General features: G+C 46.3%; 2 protein-coding genes across 2 annotated transcripts; both read right to left on the bottom strand.

Moving 5' to 3' along the window:
* Nucleotides 1–1,807: 1,807 nt before the first annotated feature.
* On the bottom strand, nucleotides 1,808–2,743 carry LOC149272904 (olfactory receptor 52P1-like). The gene has a single exon (XM_089506614.1). The coding sequence runs from the start codon at nucleotides 2,741–2,743 to the stop codon at nucleotides 1,808–1,810; it is 936 nt and encodes a 311-aa protein (XP_089362740.1).
* A 16,880-nt stretch (nucleotides 2,744–19,623) lies between these two features.
* On the bottom strand, nucleotides 19,624–20,622 carry LOC149272903 (olfactory receptor 51G2-like). Its single transcript, XM_089506630.1, has one exon. The coding sequence runs from the start codon at nucleotides 20,620–20,622 to the stop codon at nucleotides 19,624–19,626; it is 999 nt and encodes a 332-aa protein (XP_089362756.1).
* Between the last annotated feature and the right edge of the window lie 3,015 nt (nucleotides 20,623–23,637).

Here is a 23,637-nt window from a genome sequence, read left to right as displayed (position 1 = left end):
AACCCCTAAAACTATATATGTCCAAAAACTATACAGCCCAGGGAATCTAGTTGGGGCGTATTGGCCCGTCCCATGCAGCTGATTCCACCCCGGCTCCTTACAAATTTAGTCTAAAAAAAGAAAAACATTTTCACATCCACGTTGCGGTTTCACCATGTAAAAGAACAAAAAAGGTCTTGATTTGTGTTCAGTAACCCCCCCCCCCCGAGTACAGCGATACCCCACATGCATGGATAAGTCATTTCTCAGACATTGTGGAGTCAAAACTGGAACATGCGCAGTTCAGTTTTCAAACTTGTTTTATGTTTTTTTATATGTACATATCACTTGTAAGTGACAAGTTCAGGCCACTGACATTAATCTGGGAGAACAATTAATAAGTGATGATTTTGTGTATAATTATAGATGAAACACCATAGATAACCCTTCTCTCTTTCTAGGGCAGGGTCATCCAGGGGCTGCCATAATGATCAGATCACTCCTATTGGCCAGGAATGATCTGAGCATCATCAGCCCACTTTTGATTGGTTCTGCAGCAATTCACCTGGAAGCAACCACGACTTTCAGGTCAGTGCTGTTATTGTTATTTTTTTAACTCTTTCAGTGCTCATGCTCCATAGGAGCACAGCATTGACTGAAATTTTGTCCCCACAAGCTTGTGGGGACAAATATTAACCCCTGCCATACACGATCGCGGCATTAAAGGGGTTAACACTGCACGCTCGCTCTTAATGGAGAGTTGGCCTTCACACTGATGTGGAGACGAAGAAACCTTTCTTCCTGTCCCTGAAGGACACAATCGTCAACAAACTGGCGATTGTGGGGGGGAGCCTCTTTGATCACTCCTGTAGGACTGATGCAAGGGCTTGTGGGGGCCCTTTTTGCCATTGCTGGTCCGCCTGGGCGTGAGTAAGGGAAGGAGGTAGAGAGTAGAAGGAAGGAAGCATGTATGACTATATGTATGTTAGAGTGTATAAGTGTGTGAGTATGTATGTGTCAGTATGAACCTGTAAGTATGTATAAGTGTGTGAGCATGGATGAAAAAGCTTTTAAGCTTTTCCTCAGACATGAGAGGTCTTTAAAGGTTGCACTCTAAATCTACTCAGTTAGCCAATAAAGGTATCAAGTTGACTCTACTTGTCCCCCCCCCCGGGATACATACCTCATCGACACTGAAGCTGTTAAGGCAAAAAATGCCTTATTTTGTTTGCGCTCTGTTATATTTGTTTTTTCTCTTAAATACACTCTGGAGTTTGTGTTACAATATCTCCAGGCAATGGCTCTTGCAAGGTGGGGTGAGAGAGAGAGCAAAATACTCTGCATGACATTTTGTGCCCAATTGCTTTTTCATTCACATAAACATGTGTGTAATGCGAGTAATAGAACCGTGTAAACCATTATATAGATACCATTAAAAACCATAAAAACCATTATATAGATACCATTAAAAACCATTATATAGATACCATTAAAAACCGTAAAAACCATTATATAGATACCATTAAAAACCGTAAAAACCATTATATAGATAGGGTTTATCAGCATTTATTTAAGGCGGAATTAGTCAATGGCTTAGCACATATTAACTCTTCAACGGTAATGATTACAATAAAAGGCAAATCATAAAGTCAAAATCCACCGCAAATATGTGAAGATGGACCCAAAATTATATATATATTTTTATCAATATTTTTCAAATTATGATGTGGAGAACACCGTACCATCTGCTGATCAGCGAGAAGTTATAGAGAGATGAAAGGTGTCTTCAGACATATGATGAGAAGTGTTTTGGGTCAATAAATGATTTTCAGTGGAAAATCAATACAATTCTCTCCCGAATTTCCTTGGTTTTTACGCCGTAAACAATTGGATTGCACATGCATGGAATAAGAATATAAAGGTTTGCAAAAATAATGTGAACGTGGAGTGGAATGATGTGTCCGAAGCGGTGGGTGAAGAAGGAGAAGAGCGCTAAGATGTAGGAGATCAGGATGACGATAATGTGAGAGCCACACGTGCTGAATGCTTTGCGACGAGCTTCCTTAGAGGAGAGTCTGAGGACGGCCCTGACTATAACAACATACGAAAACGAAATACATGCTGTATCCACCGCGATCACCAGGAGAGCTACCGTCAAGCCGTAGACCTGATTAATGGTTGTGTCTGTACAGGCGATCTTCACCACGGCCATGTGCTCGCAGTAAGTGTGCGCTATGACGTTGGTCCTACAATAGGACAATCTGTTGATCAAAAGTGGGCAAGGAGCTGTGATTAAGAAGGCTCTCATGATAGCCAGAATGCCAATCCTGATTATAGTCTGATTGGTTAGAATGGTTGTGTATCTCAGAGGGTGACATATGGCAACGTATCGATCGAACGCCATGGCCAACAGTACCATTGACTCCATCACGGTAAAGGAATGAATGAAGAAGAGCTGGACCAGGCAGGCATTAAAATCAATGTCCAATGACTTGAACCAAAAGATGCTGAGGATTTTGGGTGTGGTGGTGCACGAACCAGCAAAGTCGATAATTGACATCATACAAAGGAAAAGGTACATGGGTTTGTGGAAACTTTCTTTGGACAAGATAATAACCAGCATGGCGCTGTTTCCCAGGAGCGTGAGGATGTACATGAAACACATAGGGATGGAAATCCAGAACTGGACGTCTTCCAGGCCGGGGATACCAATTAGGATAAAATTCGGGGGTCTGTAGAAAGTCTCATTTGAGTCGGACATCATTTAAACGTGAAACAGCCTGTGAAAGGAGAAAACGGAGATTAACCTTCACAATTTGCAAAAATACAGACATCACTGATAACTACGGGATTGTAACTTCGTCCTGATTCGTTAATAGTAACATATTTATAGGCATAATGAGATAAGATTAATAAAGATAAAGAAAACTCAACCCTCGCTGCCCACAGTCACCGTATTCCTCTGATTGAATCCATAATTATCTATGAAGGTGGCAGCTGTTAATTAGAATTGAACGTAAAGGTTTCTAACAGCAAAGTATATTATGTCACATTTATATGGCGCCAGATTCCAGATTTAGAATGACATAACAGATAAGTGGGATAGTATTTTGGTTGTTTCTTGTGTGAGGAATGGGTGGATTTGGGCGATTCTCAGGTGGCAGCAGGACTTGGTGAGGGACTGGATTTGAGGGATGAAGGAGGGAGTCTAGTGTAACAACAAGGTAGTGAACTTGGTCTGTCGGTTGGATGGTGGGGTTGTCAGTGGTGATGGATGGCGGGGTCGCCATAAGCTCTGTCTTGGAGATGTTGAGCTTCAGGTACTGTGACGCCATCCATAATGCAATTCCGGAAAGACAGTGGGTGAGGCGAGTTAGAGGGTGAGAGGTGGGGAGAGGAGATATAGATTAGGGTGATGTCGGCGTATAGGTGGTATTGGAAGCCAAAGGAAGATATGAGATGTCAGAGAGAAGCGATGTAGAAGAGCAGAGACCCAATAACTGAGCCCTAAGGGACACCAACAGATAGTGGAGGGGAGAGGAACAAGGAGCAGGGAAGGAGACACTAAAAGTACGGTCAGAGAGAAAGGATTTGAGACATGAAAGAGTTGTGTTTAAGATGCCATGAGCATGTAGGGTTTGTAGAAGGATAGGATGGCCGACCTGGTAAAGGCTGCCAAGAGGTCCAGAATTATAAAATGCAAGATGAGATCTTTGTGTTAGGTGGCCATTAATTAGTAATTTTAGTGAGCGCAGTCTCGGTGGACAGAATCCAGAGTGTAGAGGGTGAAGCAGAGAGTTAGAGGAAAGATAATGACTCAGTTATATGTTCCTCGTTACAGCAATTTGGAGGCCAGAGAGGAGGAGGGAAACTGGACAGTAATCTGAAGGGGATGTGGGGCCAAAGGAAGGTTTCTTTCGCATGGGAGAGAGGATTGCATGTTTAAATAAATATCGGAGGAAATAGAGAGGTTTACAAGATTGGTTAGGGTTGTTGTAAGGGCACCATTAAGAGATTGTAGGAGATGTGAGGGGGAGAGGGATCAGGTGGTGAGGTGGGAGGATGAGAGGACCTCAGAAACTGCAATAGGGGTGGCAAGACTGAAGCAGTTGAGGGTGGCTTGTGGCAGGGAGAGGGGTTGAGTTAATATTTGATTAACTCTATGGGGAGGATGTTATCCCCGATGATGTGTATTTTATTGTTAAGTGTAAAGTCTCCCTCCAAAGGCGCTCAGCAGTATTTAAACACATTTGGAGGGGACGGGTCTGTGTGGAATTCCATGGCTGAGGTGGACAGTGTGGTGGATGGCACAGAGTTACAGGGCCGACCATATCTAGCACTGAGGCCAGCGTATGGCCGTGCTGAGCTGTGGCGACAACAGGACCGGAGGGATCTGAGGGAGATTTTAGTAGTTTTCGTAGTTTGAATGTTAACTGGCTTTGGTGAGGCTGAGAGAATTGTGAGATTAAACAAAGATGGGAGAACACCAGATTGGTGGCCATCACGGTGTGTGGGGGAAGTGGTCTATTGCAAGAGACCAAAAGAGGATGCGAGCGATAGTACTTTAGCAGCGCCAGACGAGGATGAGTCTGATGTAGGAAAGATGGAAAGCAACTTTCTCGCTTTCTTTCCTCAATCAGGAGGCTGAGGTGGTGAGAGAGAGAAAAACAGCGGGGAGTTTGTTGCACACAGAAAGGAGTGCTGGGGTAACAGCAGATGGGTTTGAGGTTGTAGGCATGGAGGTTGTTTGTGTGGAAGGTGCGGGGGCTGGAGCAGGTTGGAACAGAGCATAGAAGAAGTAAGACCAGTAAGTGATGGTGTTGGGACTGGTGGAGATGGGATGCCATCACATGAGGTCGGTCATTAGTACGGAAGGTTTGAAGACAGGAAAGATGAGCATGTGAGATGAGGTGGGGTGATGACACAAGGGAAGAAGAGATGCAGAGATGGTGTTATTAAGTATGCTTATGAATGAAGGAAGGAAAGAAGAAGAAGAAGAAGAAGAAGCAGGTAGGGGTCATACTGAGGATCAGAGAAAGTGGGACGAAAGTATTTGCTGAATTACCTGATGAGTGTAACGGGAGATGCCAATGCCGTTCCCTGCAGGATTCTCTCAGTTTGTCTGTTTGCTTCTGATGATTCCGCTGGGGATGATGCCACTGAAGCTACATTTCCAAACAAGATGTTTAATGGCTGGATCTAGCTGCTTTCACAGCTGGGTTTTAGTTATTAAGACAAAAAAATCACGTTTTTCTAACAAAGAGGGATCTCTGGGAGCCATGTCTAAACGCCGACGCTGACACGTATGCAGTCCTAATCTCTATACATATAATACGAGCGTAGGGTGTCCTCCGTTATAAAACACATATAATTATCTTACATCACAATCTGCCTGTTAGTGCTAATTACCCTTTCAATTAACTGCCCTGTAATCATCTCGTTAGTGACCTGGATTTAATAACCGCAATTTCTATGCAATTCCATCATCTGGAGACATGTGGATCTCATACCGAGTGGAAACGTAACCCAAGGGACCGTATTTGCGCCTGCGCCGGTCGCCGTTCTCTGCAGAGAACGCAGCTTTTTTTAAATAAAAACCATTAGAATTCATTGTATTTCTCACTGAGCCCCGGACCCTCTCTGATTATTATTATCTCTGAGCTGTTTCGTAATGTCCTTGTTCTTTCAGGCTGTTATATATACATAGCTTTAAATATCTGTAGATAATTTGGGTGACTTCTGGTTGAAGGAACAAATTTCAAGGTTGGACGATCTGTAAGCATTTCCTTAAAACAGATCTCTCTGGATTTGATCTATACAGGTTCAAGAATCCCTGGTTTTACCCAAACTGCTCAAACCAATTTCACAAAGTTATCGAAAAAAAATGTCATCAATCTGAGATGATTTAAAGAGAAAATGTAACCGATAGAGGGTTACGTCGGTCTTTACCCCACAAAAGCACAGACACTAGACATTAGTAAAAGCGGACACTTATTACCATCGGTGGGACGCATCCCACCGGTCATTGGCGTAACTTGATCTGAATCCAGATGAGATCCATCCCGGTTCTCCGCCGCTCTTCCTGTGTCCGTCACGTATAGACGGGTTTATTTATGTCCTTGAGAGCAGCTGCTGTGGATCCGCCTGGGAATAATCCTCGCTCCGGAGGTGATCTCTGATTCTTACGGCCATGACCGGGCAGGTCTCCAAGGAGTCGCCCCCCGAGGACCTTCTGGACCAAGAAGCCCTCAGATCCCTCAGGATTAAGTGGCCGTGCATAATGATGGGTTTCCCGCATTATATGTAGCGACTCACAAAAAGTGTTACCCAAGTGCCTCTGATACCGGTCATCATGGGAACCTTCACTTGTTATTATTTAATGACGCACTTAATTGAGTCACCTGTGTTCAAGCAGAGATATCAACCATAACATACTGGGGGCAAAAGCACCAACTGGGAGCTTTATATATGATCCTAGGAGTCACCCCCCTCGGACCTTCTGCACCAAGAAGCCCTCAGATCCCTCAGGATTAAGCAGCACAGATAATAAATCATGTATAATGTGCGATGTGTAAATCCCTTTTTCCGGAAACAAAACAGCAAAATGGAGAAAATGGTTGGGCAGGTGGAAGAGGACATTTGTTTTGGATTCACCTCTTGTTCTTGTTTTGCATTCATTTCCGTAATATACAATTTCCTCCACATTGTTTAATTTAAAATGGAACTTCCGTGTGAAAGAACCCTCCATCACTGGGGCCCCGGAGAGGCCTGACTGCCAGCCTCCTCCCTATTCACGATGGGCCCTGGGTCTGTAGAGACTTCTGTGTCCCCCCAGCAGTATCATCTCATCACTGGGTGAGGGGTTTTTTCCCAGCCCTTACGAAAAATTACTGCAGTTTTTTCTGAAGTAATACTACAGTTTTTTGGACATGAAAAAACTGCAATACTGCACTTTTACTGCAGTTTTACTGCACTTTTATTTTATATTGCAAACCTACAGTTGTACTTCAATGTACTGCAGCTTTATTGCATTTGTACTTCCGTACAAAAATAACTGCAGTAAAACTGCAGTACAGTGAAGTCCAAATGCAGTAAATGTGCAGTAATACTGCAGTAAAACTTCAGTATTGCAGTTTTTTCATGTCCAAAAAACAGCACTATTACTTCAGAAAAAACTGCAGTAATTTTTTGTAAGGGCGGCAGACAGCCAGGATCTGCAACCAGGGAGAGACCGCCATTGTTTTAATTTAATATCAGACCCCCCCCACTCCATGGTGCATTATTATGTCCCCCCAGTTCCACCACTACATTTACCCCGGCCATCCCTGGAACTGGTTTGGCCCGGTAATAGATAGTGGAGGTTGGGACCCTATTGTATTGTTAATCCCGTTACTGCCCCTGTTGTCTCTGGGAGGCAGATTAAGGGGGCGGTTTGTACCCCAGTATCTTCTTTTATGTTAATATGTGTTTTGCTGGATATATCCAGCCGTCTGTGTCTAAAATAAATCAGTTCTCCTCTTCTTGTACCTAAAGACTCGTCTCGCCTGGTTATTTGGGTAGCGGATAGTGATAACCCTTTACTTTGCTTGGGGATATTGCTGACGGATTGCGGTGGGTTGTCATCCTAGCGGGAGAAGTCGTCTCTTGGCGGAGAGGGACAACCTGAGGTCCCTGGTGGGTCTGTCACATTCGTTATAAACGTGATTCGGTGCCTGTAGGTTACCGGGTAATATCGCCCGGCGGAGGTGGAAATGCCAGCTTTTTCCTGTTTCTTAAGTCCTGGGAATGCGCCTCCTTTAGGATCTGAGTCGAGGCCAGACCCTGATCTCTGACTCGCCAGACCCTGATCTCTGACTCGCCCCACCCTGATCTCTGACTCGCCAGACCCTGATCTCTGACTCGCCTGACCCTGATCTCTGACTCGCCAGACCCTGATCTCTGACTCGCCCGACCCTGATCTCTGACTCGCCAGACCCTGATCTCTGACTCGCCGACCCTGATCTCTGACTCGCCCGACCCTGATCTCTGACTCGCCAGACCCTGATCTCTGACTCGCCCGACCCTGATCTCTGACTCGCCCGACCCTGATCTCTGACTCGCCAGACCCTGATCTCTGACTCGCCCGACCCTGATCTCTGACTCGCCCGACCCTGATCTCTGACTCGCCCGACCCTGCTCTTTGACTCGCCCGACCCTGCTCTTTGACTCGCCCTCTTTCTCCTTAAAACAATTTTTTCAAGTAAGCGGATATAACACAGCAGATTCCCATTCCTTATGAGATATTTCCCTGAATCCTGTGAGATACGGGGCATCTGCCACCTCACCTGTTATTTAGTAACTCCCCGATGGCTACCCCATTACATAAATCTATGTGAGATTGTACAGCACTGTGGAATATGATGGTGCTACATAAATCATCAATAATTAGACTTGTGCAAATGGACCAAAAACTATTTTTCGTTTCGTTTTTGGTCCGTTAATTTCCAGACAATGAAATTTGTTTCCTGTCCTTTCGGTTCAGACAAAAATGTTTCCATTCGGAAACGAAAATTGTCACTCACCTCACTCAGGCTCTTTCACGCTCTCACTTACACTCTCTTATGCTCTCTCACTTACACTCTCACTTAATGTTTTGTTTGTTCCCTTGTGGGCTAGGCCCCGGTGAAAGGTGAATGTTTTATGAGGCAGGCACTATTGGCAATTTGGTTCAAGTTTCAGTTAGTTACAGAAGGTTGAGGCTTTATTAAGCGTGTCACAGTTTGATGGAAATGCTCAATACATTTGCTTTGGTCTTTTTATTATCCAACAAATAGTTTTTCTGCAGTGGGTCACACTCAGTTTTCATTGGGAGAAATTATACAGCATGACTTTAATTATTGTATAGTGAGCCAGACACAGGCGGTCGTACAGCATGACTCTAATCATTATTAGACTTGGGCACCAGGGGGCTCTTCGTGTTCGTCTTCGTGCTCGTCTTCGGGGGGGAAAAAACCTTCGTATTCCGCGAATATTCGCCCGTTCCTGTCTTCTCTTCGGGCGAATATTCGCGGACATTCTTCGTGCTCGTTTAATCTTCGTTTCCTTCCCGGTTGCCTAGCAGGGGTTAATACGGGGTTAACAACACATCGGAGCAGCAGCAGCTGCCGTGAAGGAACGTGTGTGCAACTCTATTGGTCGTTTCGGCAGGGGGCTGGTCTGGCATCAACTAGTGAATTGCAGAACGCACTTCATTCGTTGATGGCAGGCCAGCCCCCTGCCGAAACGACCAATAGAGTTGCACACACGTACTGAGGTGTACTGTACACAAAATGACCTAGAGACAAATGCTCCAAGGAACTTGGCCTCCGTTTATCATACACAATCACACATCCATAGATGTTTAATAAAAGAATAGGGATTATTTTACATTTTTAAATTGATTTTGGACCACTTGTAATACATGCCTAACATTTGCTACCTATTTACAATGGCATACTTTGCAACAACCCAACTTTTACTGGACAGGACTGGAAAAAAGCAGGACTGTCCACCAAAATCTTGGGTGTGTTGGCAGGTATGCGGATGGAAAAATGTTGGACAAGAACTAAAAAATAGCTTAGGGTTAATGTACGGTTATGTTTAAGATTAGTAGCAGTGCACTGCTTTGGTTAAAGATGTATTATGTCTAAATAATAATTTAATTTTAATGGGTTTTAAAAAAAAATTAGGGGTTTATTTAAATGTATTTTAAAGTTAGATTTATTATTTAGTACTTTATTATATTTATTTAATGTTTATACTAGTGCTACCTACCGAGCTATAACTACCAACGTGTATTTGCATACCTAGTTTAGCTAAATTAGATGGGACAGGACTGGAAAAAAGCAGGACTGTCCCTGAAAAAGTTGGGTCTGTTGGCAGGTATGTGGATGGAAAAATGTTATAGTATGAAGTGTGAGTTATAGCGTTAATGCTAGTGAGTGTAGAAGTGAAGGCCAGGACAAATAACAAGAGGAAAGGTCCTTGTGATTTTTGCATTGTACGTGTATGTGTTATGTGTGTTATGTGTGTTGTCACTTGTCACTGTGTTATATGTGTTATGTGTGTTATGTGTTATGTCACTGTGTTATTTGTGTTATTGTGTGTGTTATGTTTGGTTGGTTGTGTATCAGAAGGAAAATAATGAAATGGAAATGGAAAAGGAAATGGGAAAGGCGAATGAGTGGGCAATTGGCGACCCACTCACCTGTTTCACCCCAGAGCAAAGCATCCAAACACTGTCAGTCCTAGACGTTTGGCAGCGGACTTCCAGAGCTCAGACACAAGGCCCTAGCGTAAGCTGGCCACTCCGGCGGAGGTAGCAGGCGTTGCCACACCGCAAACAGACGCAGCCAGGGGGGAGAAACTGCCCTTACCATTAGGGACATTTTGGGCATGACTCTAGCCAGGAAGCGAACTGGCACAGAAGAGATGCTGGCACCACCACAACCACCACCACAACCACCACCAGCAGCAGCATTGAAAAATGGGAAAGGCGAATGAGTGGGCAATTGGCGACCCACTCACCTGTTTCACCCCAGGGCAAAGCACCCAATCACTGTCAGTCTTAGACGTTTGGCAGCAGACTTCCAGAGCTCAGACACAAGGCCCTAGCGTAAGCTGGCCACTCTGGCGGAGGTAGCAGGCTTTGCGACACCGCAGACAGAGGCAGCCAGGGGGGAGAAACTGCCCTTACCGTTAGGGACATTTTGGGCATGACTCTAGCCAGGAAGCAAACTGGCACGGAAGAGATGCTGGCACCACCACAACCACCACCAGCAGCAGCAGTGAAAAATGGGAAAGGCGAATGAGTGGGCAATTGGCGACCCACTCACCTGTTTCACCCCAGGGCAAAGCACCCAAACACTGTCAGTCTTAGACGTTTGGCAGCAGACTTCCAGAGCTCAGACACTAGGCCCTAGCGTAAGCTGGCCACTCCGGCGGAGGTAGCAGGCGTTGCCACACCGCAAACAGACGCAGCCAGGGGGGAGAAACTGCCCTTACCATTAGGGACATTTTGGGCATGACTCTAGCCAGGAAGCGAACTGGCACAGAAGAGATGCTGGCACCACCACAACCACCACCACAACCACCACCAGCAGCAGCATTGAAAAATGGGAAAGGCGAATGAGTGGGCAATTGGCGACCCACTCACCTGTTTCACCCCAGGGCAAAGCACCCAATCACTGTCAGTCTTAGACGTTTGGCAGCAGACTTCCAGAGCTCAGACACAAGGCCCTAGCGTAAGCTGGCCACTCCGGCGGAGGTAGCAGGCGTTGCCACACCGCAAACAGACGCAGCCAGGGGGGAGAAACTGCCCTTACCATTAGGGACATTTGAGGCATGACACTAGCCAGGAAGCGAACTGGCATCGAAGAGACGCTGGCACCACCACCAGCAGCAGCAGCAGCAGCAGAATTGGGAAAGGCGAATGAGTGGGCAATTGGCGACCCACTCACCTGTTTCACCCCAGGGCAAAGCACCCAAACACTGTCAGTCCTAGACGTTTGGCAGCAGACTTCCAGAGCTCAGACACTAGGCCCTAGCGTAGGCTGGCCACTCCGGCGGAGGTAGCAGGCGTTGCCACACCGCAAACAGACGCAGCCAGGGGGGAGAAACTGCCCTTACCATTAGGGACATTTAAGGCATGACACTAGCCAGGAAGCGAACTGGCAGAGAAGAGACGCTGGCACCACCACCAGCAGCAGCAGCAGCAGCAGAATTGGGTAAGGCGAATGAGTGGGCAATTGGCGACCCGCTCACCTGTTCCACCCCAGAGCAAAGCATCCAAACACTGTCAGTCCTAGACGTTTGGCAGCAGACTTCCAGAGCTCAGACACAAGGCCCTAGCGTAAGCTGGCTACATTGGCGGAGGTAGCAGGCGTTGCCACACCGTAGCAAGTGCAACCAGGGCGGGAGAAACTACCCTCTCCATTAGGGACATTTAAGGCATGACACTAGCCAGGAAGCGAACTGGCAGAGAAGAGACGCTGGCACCACCAGCAGCAGCAGCAGCAGCAGCAGCATTGGAAAAGGCGAATGAGTGGGCAATTGACGACCCGCTCACCTGTTTCACCCCAGGGCAAAGCATCCAAAAACTGTCAGTCCTTGGCGTTTGGGAGCGGACTTCCAGAACTCAGACACAACGCCCTAGCGTAAGCTGGCTACATTGGCGGAGGTAGCAGGCGTTGCCACACCGCAGCAAGTGCAACCAGGGGGGGAGAAACTACCCTTTCCATTAGGGACATTTAAGGCATGACACTAGCCAGAAAGCGAACTGGCAGAGAAGAGACGCTGGCACCACCAGCAGCAGCAGCAGCAGCATTGGAAAAGGCAAATGAGTGGGCAATTGACGACCCGCTCACCTGTTTCACCCCAGGGCAAAGCATCCAAAGACTGTCAGTCCTTGGCGTTTGGGAGCGGACTTCCAGAACTCAGACACTAGGCCCTAGCGTAAATTGGCTACACCGGCGGAGGTAGCAGGCATTGCCACACCGCAGCAAGTGCAACCAGGGGGAGAAACTACCCTCTCCATTAGGGACATTTGAGGCATGATTTCAGCCAGGAAGCGAACTGGCAAAAGATGCTGGCACCACCACCAGCAGCACCGTTGGAAAAGGAAAAAGGTGAATGAGTGGGCAATTGACGACCCGCTCACCTGTTTCACCCCAGGGCAAAGCATGAAAGTCTGTCAGTCCATGGCGTTTGGGAGCGGACTTCCAGAACTCAGACACTAGGCCCTAGCGTAAATTGGCTACACCGGCGGAGGTAGCAGACGTTGCCACACCGCAAACACGTGCAACCAGGGGGAGAAACTACCTTAAACATTACAGATAAAAAAAATTAACTTTCCAAGCTAAGAGCTGGGTAACCCAACTTGGGCAGATTGAATTTAAGGAAGGCAATCTGCTCCATCAGATGAGGTGCCATGCGTGAGCGCTGTGGACTCAGTATGTTTCCAGTCATAGAAAACACGCGCTCACTTTGAACAGTGGTTGGCGGACATGATAGTAGCTGCTGCGCAACCCATGAGAGTGCAGGCCACACACTCTTCTTTTCATCCCAGTAGCTAAGAGGATCAACATTAGGCGCAGAAGGAACTTCACAGAGGTAAAGTTTGACCATTTCAGCAGCACTACTCTCCTTTCTGCTGCTAGCTCTGTCAGATGGTCCAACTATACTCCCAAGTGCCTCTTCCCAAAACGCAGCTGCTCCACTCAGCTGTGTTGTGCTGCTTGTGGCACTGCTGCTGATGCTGCTGCTAGGAGTAGCAGACCACATCATCTCTTCCTCCTCCTGCACCTCTCCCTCCTCGGACAGCATTCCCATTTTACGCTGCCAGTCACGCACCTTGTTGACCAATTGCTCCCGGTAGCTACTGAGAACACTGAATTTCAAAGCTAGCTTTCCCTTAATTCTTGGATCGCAAAGGCACGCTAGCATCATTTCGGGACTCTCTTCCATTCGCTTGCGAAGGTGTACTTTTAGCAGATCCTTCAGCTTCCTGACTATGGCTGCTATGTCAGGATGTAGAGTGCCACCTTGAACAGCCTCACGGTTTCCAAGGAACACATCCATCTTGCTGCCTAGATGGGAGAACACTGGGATTACCTGGGCCAGACTGGCAGTGTTTGAGCTTAAATTTTCTGTGGCATCCCTGAATGGTTTAAGGACTGCCACTAGCTGGGCGATCACTGTCCAATCCTCCCTATTCAATGGAGAGGTAATCCCAATATTGTGCTCTGAGGCAAGATTATGGATTGCCCTCTGCTGCTCCAAAATCCTCTCGAGCATGTCTAACGTGGAGTTCCACCGTGTACTGACATCCTGACGTAGGCAGTGTACGGGAAGACCTGACCTCTCTTGCTCTTCCCTCAAAAGTTGGCTAGCCTTAACACTATGGTGAAAGTGCCCAGCGATCTTTCTGCAGCGGGACAGAACTACTGCTGCCACATTAGTTCCTTCTGACATTGCTGCCTTCACTACAAGATGGATGATGTGGGCTGCACAGCGCACACCAACAATATGACCATCTCGCAGCGCTTTCACCATATTGGCACCTCCGTCAGTTACCACAAAACCAACTTCAACATTGGTGCCCGCCTCTGCTCCCACCCAAAGGCTAAACATTTTCCTCATCGCATGCAGAATGTTTTGGGAAGTGTGCTTTTCATCCATCACTTCTGCATGGAGAAGGAAAGATCGGTAGCCTGCTGCAGCAGCTTCCTTAGACACACCGGGCTGCCACCAGTGTGCTGTCAAAGAAAGAAAGGCATGCTGGCCGCTAGGTGCACTCCACAAATCTGTAGTGAAATGAACAGACTGACCAGCAGCCTTGGAAAGCTCCTCTTTCACTGCTGCAACACAGGACCGATACAATGAGGGGACAATGTTCCTGCTGAAAGTGGAACGTGACGGAACTGTATATTGTGGAGCCACAGCCGCCATCAATTGTTTGAAAGGCTCCCCTTCGATCATAGAGAAGGATGCCCCTCCAACAGCAATGAACTGACCAATCAGTCGCGTTACTTTATTGGCCTGCTGTTTGGGCATTGACCTTTTGGATTGGAATGCCACAAATTGTTCCAGGGTGGGCTGGACATGCAGTGCTCCAACCTGCCTTGGTCTCTGGCTGCCAGCACTAGTTGCTGCTGCTGCTGCTGCTGCTGCTATTGGCTCAGAAGAAGAAGCTGTTGGGGTTTTTCCATGGCCACCAGCTATGCTGCCTGCACTAAGTTTTCCCTCTGCATCTTTCCCCAATAGCACAGCGTTGTGTTGAGTGCTGAGGTGATGCTTCATGCTAGCACTGGTAAAATGGCCAGACACTTTCCCTCTGCTTATTAGCTTCCCACAATGTTTGCACTTTCCATAGCGCCCTTCTTCAACATTTTCAAAGTGCTCCCAAATTGGGGCGCGCATAGCCTTGGAGTGTGCCTTGGGTGCTGCTCCTACTGCTCGGGGTGGATGAACAGAGGCAGAACTAGTGGTGGTGGGACTGGTGGTAACAGTACTGGCCATAGTGGGACTGCTAATTGCTTTAGATTTGCTAGGTTTTGCTGCTGCTGCTGGTGGTGGTGGTGGTGGTGATGATCGTAGCGGAGAAGGTGGAGGCTCAGGGGAAAATTGTGCACTAGTCATTTGGACACTGCTCCCTGAGGAATCTGATTCCTGACCACTCATCTCCTCTACTTCCTCTGGCTCATAGTCTAGCTCTTCATTAGCCAGATCGAATGGAATACCTGCTAGGCTGGAGCTAAGACTGATATCGTCGTGAGACTCGTGACTAGTAGTAGTGCGAGCAGGAAGAATAGACTCTGCACTTGGCCTCTCAGTCTCAGGCTCCTCTGCTACCTCGCTAGGTGGAGTTCCACTATGTGTAGCCCTCTCTCTAACTGTCTTTACAAAAATTTTGTAAGGACTTGGTGGCTTGCTAGAGGTACTAGGAGGACATGGCGTGGCGGTACCAGTGGGAACAGTAGGCACAGCACTAGTGGTGGTAGAGGCGGTAAAGGTGGGGGTGGTGGTGGTGGTGGTTTTCCCTACAAAGGAATGAGATCGCTTTGGTTTGGGACCCCTCTGAGTCTTGCTGCTAATTTGGCTCTGCTTGGTACCTTGCATGCTGCTGGTGGATGGGGAAGATGCTGCTTGGGGCAAAAGGCACTTCTTTTTAGTCACTGGGCTGGTACTACTTGTGCTACCCTTTAACTTTGAACGTGCTTCTGGTGCTTTAGGCTTTCCGTAAAAAACCATAGAGCTTGTGGGCCTAGCCGCACTACTACTGCCTGCTTTTGGTGCCTTTCCTTTACTTGATGATCCTTCAAGCAATGCTTCCCCAAATGATAAGCGAGAGCTTGGCCTACTTGGCCGACTAGACTGACGCAAAGGCTGCATCTTAGAACTGGTGGTGGTGCTGGTGGTGGTGCTGGTGGTGGCGGTGGTAGATGGAGCTTGTCCCTCCTTAGTCCCAAAAGGAGGATCCATTTCAAATTTTGTGTTGTGTGTGTAGTGTAGTGTAGTGTTTAAAAAACTATAAAAAAAATAAAAAAAAATAAAAATAAAAAAAAAGGAAAAACGAATTAAAGACAAAAAATTAGAGGAAGTTCTCTTCAGTGCTACTGCTTAAAAAGTAAAACTATGCACTACTGCACTGTGCTGTGTGCAATCTGCCAAAGTGCTAAAGTTATTTAAATTATTAACTCAAGATTAACTATTTAATAACTAGCAGTATTTTATTTTTAATTTGAATTTACACGGGCCTAAGAGCTTAGCCTACTACTATGCTAGCCTAAAGCTATATTTCCTTACTATAAGTCTACCTCTAGGCAGACGCTCTCAAACCCACTAAGCTAAAGTGAGGTTAAATCAGATTCAGTATATGATTTATTAATTAATATTAAGTTATATAATATTAATAGATTAGAAATAATTTACTTATATATTATGTATTATAGATAGAAGAATATAGATTATGAATTAGAATTTAGAATTAGAATTACTTATATTATAGATTATGAATTAGAATTTATATTGTTATATATTATTTATAATATATTATAGATTAAGATTAAAGAAGATTAGAATTATTTTAGTACTACAGCTAGTAGCTTGAAGCTTTGCTTAGTACAGCTCGTCACAGTCAATTTTTCTTGAAAAGAATTAGAAATAAAATAAAATGTCACAGCAAAACAGTTAGCTTCACTGCTTGCTGCACTCACTAGCCCAACAAGTTCACTTCACTGATGGACTGAGGTGAGCAAAACACTAAGGGTACTTTTAATAAAATTGAAATAAAATGTAAAATAAATGAGAAAATCTTTGCAAAACAGTTAACGTCACTGCTTGCTGATCAAAAAAAAACACAGCACTTATGCGGCTGCACTCACTAGCCCAACAAGTTCACTTCACTGATGGACTGAGGTGAGCAAAACAAATGAAATAAAATGAAAGATTAATTAAGAAAAATTGACTTGGTCTCTTGCTGTTGCTAAAACAAAGCACAAACTATAGAGCTGCAGCACCAGTACTAATAAGATTAGCTGAACTATACGCTAGTAGTAATTATTTAATATTATTACTTTTATTTATAGCTAATTTAATTAACTATTAAGACAAGAAAGAATTATAGAATTATTGATATTACTGATTTTAGATTAGACACTAGTAGATGTCTTGAATGTCTACAGTACACTCTACACTAGTATACTATTACTAACTATAACTGACAAATATATATATAATTTTATAATGAATTCAATTATTAATTATATTAATTAATATTACTGATTTTAAATTAGACACTAGTAGATGAATGTCTACAGTACACTCTACACTAGTATACTATAGAATATATATATATATATGACTGACAAATATATATATATATATAATAATGAACTATTAAATTATAGATTCTATTAAATTATTATTTATAAATGTTATTTAATTTATTTAAGCAGGACAGGCAATAGGCACTAGTGCCAGCCCAGGGCAAGGGCACCCCAGTGCCACTGAGGCACTGGGTGCACTGTCAACTCAACAGCACTTACACTACAGTTGATGACAAATTAAATAAAAAAAATTAAATTAATCAAATTATTATTATTAATTATATTAAGTAGCACTGAAGTGAGGATGAAGTACACAGTGAGAAATGGCAGGCTAAGGCTTACCAGTCTCACACAGAACAGAACAATCTCTCTCTGTAACGCTCGGATGCAGCACAGCAGTGTTGCCAAAGCAGTCACAGCGAAAAATGAATGGATCTCTCAGGCAAGCTCTGGTCTTATAAAGGCGCCTTCAGAATTCAAAAAACAGCAGCACAGGCATTGGACGAGACCCTTAGCGTGACGTCACAAGAGTGAGCTGATTGGACAGACAAGATCAGCTCACTCCTGTTTGAAATTTTGGCGGCTGCGCGGCAAAAACGAAGACGATCACGAAGAATCTTCGATTCTTCGTGGTTGTGAGTCTTCGTCTTCTCCTACGTTTTGCCGGCACTGTATTCTCTTCGGCGTGTCTTCGGAACGAACAAAAAAACGGCCTCTTCGTGCTCGTTTTCATGTTCGCCCGAAGACGAATGCGCAAGTCTAATCATTATATAGTGAGCCAGACACTGGTGGTCATATAGCATGACTCCTATAATTATATAGTGAGCCAGAGAAAGACGGTGCTACAGCATGGGTCCTATCATTATTAAGTGAGCCAGACACAGACGTGGTTGTCATGACTCTGGTAAGCAGGTCGGGTAGGAGCCCAGTCGCAGGGTACTGTATTATTGAAGGTAACAGGAACAGCAAGTACAGGCAGTAAGTCTCTAGGGAGGATGCCCACTGGCAGGGCGGACGGCAGGTTGCCCACTGGCAGGGCGGACGGCAGGATGCCCAATGGCAGAGCGGACGGCAGGATGCCCAATGGCAGGGCGGACGGCAGGATGCCCAATGGCAGGGCGGACGGCAGGATCAACATAGGGTCAGGTACAGGGCCAAAGCAGAACGGACCAAACACTTTAATGCAAAGGCCCTGACTGAAGGGCAGGGCAGGTCTTTTAAAGGCAGGGCTTCAATCAGGTAATGGGTGCAGCTGTACCTGATAATCTGCTTCTGAGCACTACAGAGGGAGGAGGGTGGCCACTAGTGGTAGCAGATGGACATGACAGCGAAATAATTATGCATGGTCCGGGCTAGCAGGGTGGAATCATGACAGTGGTACAGCACGACTTCCAATCATTATATAATGATCCAGACACAGGCAGTGTGCGGTCCTGCTGACAGTAGTGGAAGGTCCTGCTGGTGGCTGTGGGCGGTCCTGCTGACGGCGGTGGGTGGTCCCGTCAACATCATGGGACACATGCTATTTTTAATGCAGAAGTAGGTTTGCGACCTTGAGTCTCTTCTTAGTGACCCGGCGAGTTCTCTGGTCTCGTACTGATGCCCCCAGCTCTCCCTCTCCGACAGTTATCGCCCCCTCCCCAGCATGTTACCCGCGCTGCTCCTATCCTCCAGAATCTCCTGCCCTGTTCTGTCAGACCCTCCCATACTTCTTATAATTTTTTAAAATTTTAATAATTAATTTTAAACGCTCACTATAAACCCTCCTGTTCAAAGGAGCTTGCAGTCTAATCTCTAAATACTCCACTGCATTAGGAATCTCTAATATCTCCAGTGGCCCCGGAGCGGCGTTGTCTGTTGGTAGAACTTGTTGCATGAAGCAGGCATCGGGGTTCAGGCCCAATGTACAGGAATGTACAACCATATATATTAGATACATTTACTGAAGGGTGTTTGGGGCTTTTAAGGAAAAACTGGGTGTGGCCTCTAGGCAGCCGTTTATTGTCCTTTTATGGTAGTGCCACCTATAGCCCCGCCTCCGGAAGCTACGTTGTATAGTGTTATAGGTCTGTCTGCACTCACTGGAAATTGTGACTGTCGCCCCCTGCTGGGGTTCACTCACCTACCCGTACATAGTCCAAATCGGTGGGTTTAGGGGACCTCATTCTTCTGCCTAAATAATTGTTACAAATGTACCAGATACGGACCCCCACCTGAAATCAGAGGCTCCATCAACTACTTCCTGCCGCAGATAGGCCCATCCTCCGGGGCTGGAATCTGAAGGTCACATAAATCCAATCTACTCCTGTAGAGTGAAGCCACCATCGAACGGATTCAGAGGCGTCTCTCTCGTGGGGTGAAAAAACTTGTAGAAGCCTCTCCGGATCTGCTTGCTTTTGATGCTGTAAATGATTGGGTTGAGCATCGGTGGAGCAAAGAGGTAGAGATTAGCCATGAAACTGGTAAAGAGAGGAGGAACGTCTATCCCAAACCTGTGAATCATGGACAGGGCTACCATGGGGACATAGAAGAGGAAGACGGCACACAGGTGGGACACGCATGTGTTGAACGACTTGTAATGCTCCGTCTCCGAGGTGATACTCAGCACCGCTCTGATGATCAACAGATAAGAAAGTACAATCAGAACTAAATCCAGAGTAACCGTGCATATTATGACCGCCAAACCGTAGGTGATGTTGAAGACGTTGGTCCCTTCACAGGCCAGTTTCATGACATCCTGGTGCAAGCAGTACGAATGGGACAAACCGTTACCGTGACAATATGGCAGAAGTGTGAGGCTCGCGACCGGCGGCAGGTGGATTAATGTCCCTCGTATCGCTGAGGCCAGACCCATCTTGCCTACGGCTGGATTGGTGAGGATGGCCGTGTATCTCAGGGGATGACAGATGGCCACAAAGCGGTCGAAAGCCATTGCTACGAGGAGAGCAGACTCGATGACAGAGAGAGAGTGGATGAGGAACATCTGGAAGAGGCACAGTTGGGACCTCACCTTCCGAGAGTTAAACCAATAGACTCCCAGGACAGACGGGCTCGTGGACAGCGAGAATAAGAGGTCAGTGATGGCTAACATGGACAGGAACAAGTACATGGGTTGGTGAAGTCTAACTTCTTGACTGATCACAAGGAGGACCAGCCCATTACCCACAAAGGAGGTGAGGAACAGGAGACAGAGTGGGATGGAGATCCAGACGTAAGGATCTTCTAGTCCAGGCGTGGCCATCAGGAGGAACGAGGAGGGCATGGAGCTGCTGTTCAGAATGTTCTGACCCATCTGCATTTACAATGTGACAAAAAGGCCATTAACGGTGATCCCTGCAAGAAAAGCATTCAGCATAAGCACGGTGAGCTCCAAGAGTTAATTAGCCATATTCAGACCCAGTTGCCTTGGTGCTCTTTCTCTGACTCCAGCTGCCAAAAACCCCGAATCGCCCACATTCCACCAGTTTAACCCCTTCCCACCGGACAGGTCCATGTCTCAATACAGAAATGAAATCAAATGGAAATAAAACCTCCCGGGCACCTGCAAACCTATAACACACAGGTATACTCCTGCTATACCCCCACCTCACACAGGTATACTCTTGCTGTACCCGCACCTCACACAGATATACTCCTACTGTACCCTAAGCTCACACAGGTGTACTCCTGCTATACCCCCACCTCACACAGGTATACTCCTACTGTACCCTCACCTCACAGTTATACTCCTGCTATACCCCCACCTCACACATGTATACTCCTACTGTACCCCCACCTCACACAGGTATACTCCTGCTGTACCCTCACCTCACACAGGTATACTCCTACTGAACCCCTACCTCACACAGGTATACTCCTGCTGTACCCTCACCTCACACAGGTATACTCCTACTGAACCCCTACCTCACACAGGTATACTCCTGCTGTACCTTCACCTCAATACTCCTGCTGTACCCTCACCTTGCACAGGTATACTCCTACTGTACGCCCACCTCACACAGGTATACTCCTGCTATACCCCCACCTCACACAGGTATACTTCTGCAGTACCCTCACCTCACACATGTATACTCCTGCTGTACCGTCATCTCACACCGGTATACTCCTGCTGTACTGTCATCTCACACATGTATACTCCTGCCGTTCCTTCACCTCACACACATATAGTCCTGCTCTACCTTGATCTTACACAAGTAAACTCCTGGTGTACTGTCATCACAAACACGTATACTCCTGCTGCGCTGTCACGGGTATACTCCCGCAGTACCCCCACCTCACACAGGTATACTCCCGCAGTACCCCCACCTCACACAGGTATACTCCCGCAGTACCCCCACCTCACACAGGTATACTCCCGCAGTACCCCCACCTCACACAGGTATACTCCCGCAGTACCCTCACCTCACACAGTTATACTCCTACTGTACTCCCACCTCACACAGGTATACTCCTGCTGTACTGTCATCTCACCCAGGTAAACTCCTGCTGTACTGTCATATCACACACGTAAACTCCTCTGTTACCCCCAGCTCGTACAGCTATACTTCCACTGTACCCCCACCTCACACAGATATACTCCTACTGTACCCCCACCTCACACAGGTATACTTCCACTGTACCCCCACCTCACAGATATACTCCTACTGTACCCCCACCTCACACAGGTATACTTCCACTGTACCCCCACCTCACACAGGTATACTTCCACTGTACCCCACCTCACACAGGTATACTCTTGCCATCTCCTTACCTCACACAGGTATACTTATGCCATACCTACCACCTAACACAGGTATAATCCTGCAGTGCCTCCACTTCACACAGGTATACTTCCGCTGTACCCTCACACAGGTATACTCCTGCGGTACCTCCACCTGACACAGGTAAAATCTCCCGCAGTACCCTCACCTCACACAGGTATACTCCTGCTGTACCCTCACCTCACACAGGTAAACTCCCGCAGTACCTCCACCTCACACAGGTATACTCCTGCTGTACCTCCCCCTCACACAGGTAAACTCCCGCAGTACCCCCACCTCACACAGGTATACTCCCGCTGTACCCCCACCTCATACAGGTAAATTCCCGCAGTACCCCCACCTTACACAGGTATACTCCTGCTGTGCCTCCACCTCACACAGGTAAACTCCCGCTGTACCCCCACTTCATACAGGTAAACTTCCGCTGTACCCCCACCTCATACAGGTAAACTCCCGCAGTACCCCCACCTCACAAAGGTATACTCCCGCTGTACCCCCACCTTACACAGGTATACTCTTGGTGTGCTTTGTGGCCACACAGTCAGATGCCCTTCTTATAGCTGGCAGAGAATCTGTGGGGAATCTGTCCCTAAATGTCCATTCTTCATAATGCAGAAAATTAACCCTTTTTTGCCAGAGGCAGCTAATAAACCATCCAAGGCCCTTTTACTCCGTGCGAGATGGAAACGCGATTATCGGACGCATTAAATGCAGTTTTATGCAGAATACGTTGGCAGAGACGTATGGCTGATAACAGGGGTCCCATTTCGGGGGCTCAATGGAAGGCAGTGAAATGGTTATTTTTCCAGATCTGGAATAACCGATTTAAGGAAATTCACTGGGAGGGAAAGAATCAGAATGTCTCCGACATAAGGTGTAGCGCAGTAAGAATTAAAGTCATTAACCCGGCCCGATCGATCTCTCCGTCTAAGGTCTCCATGTTAATGCCCCAGGAACCCGAGGCCCCCTGTGAGCTGGACTGAGGGGCCTCCTGTAACAGTTTATTGAAAAGTCTGAATATATTAGATAAGAACTTATTTTATTAAATAACATTATAAAAACAATTAACCCTTTATAAGCCGCCAGTGCCTTGTCTACTCTCAGAAAACTGATGAATAACCGACTCTCTGTCTCCCCATTACTATAAAATCCCCCCTATTATTACAGGTTGTGCTGTACGAGGAAGCCGCCATCTTGCTACCCCATCACATGGTTTAACCCCTTATGGACCATAAAATGTTTTTTCAAAAACAAGCAGAGCGATTTTGGTGTTTTTATTCATTAACTTGTTTATTTAACCCCCGCACATTATATATTAATGTTTTTTTCCAAGACAAGTAATGCTTTCATTTATACACAAACCATCATTTAATATGAGGAAAAATCTAAACAAAAATGGAAAGATTTGGTCAATTTTTCTTAGTTTTCACCTATAAAAACTATACATTTTATGCCTGGCATTTTCATTTCTTTTGGCAGTTATGGGGTTAAATATGAGTGATGCGCATCCGTTTCCAAACTAGATGTTGGGTCCCAGTAGCGGCCAGTTTAAC

This window comes from Sceloporus occidentalis, unplaced genomic scaffold (assembly GCF_023333645.1).
Source record: "Sceloporus occidentalis isolate IW3139 unplaced genomic scaffold, rSceOcc1.0.p SCAF_403, whole genome shotgun sequence".
In the NCBI taxonomy this organism is placed as follows: domain Eukaryota; kingdom Metazoa; phylum Chordata; class Lepidosauria; order Squamata; family Phrynosomatidae; genus Sceloporus; species Sceloporus occidentalis.
This window is presented reverse-complemented; position numbering and strand designations above follow the sequence as displayed.

Coding starts and splice junctions, on each gene's coding strand:
- LOC149272903 (XM_089506630.1), bottom strand. CDS start 20,622: ATGCAGATGGGTCAGAACATTCTGAACAGCAGCTCCATGCCCTCCTCG.
- LOC149272904 (XM_089506614.1), bottom strand. CDS start 2,743: ATGATGTCCGACTCAAATGAGACTTTCTACAGACCCCCGAATTTTATC.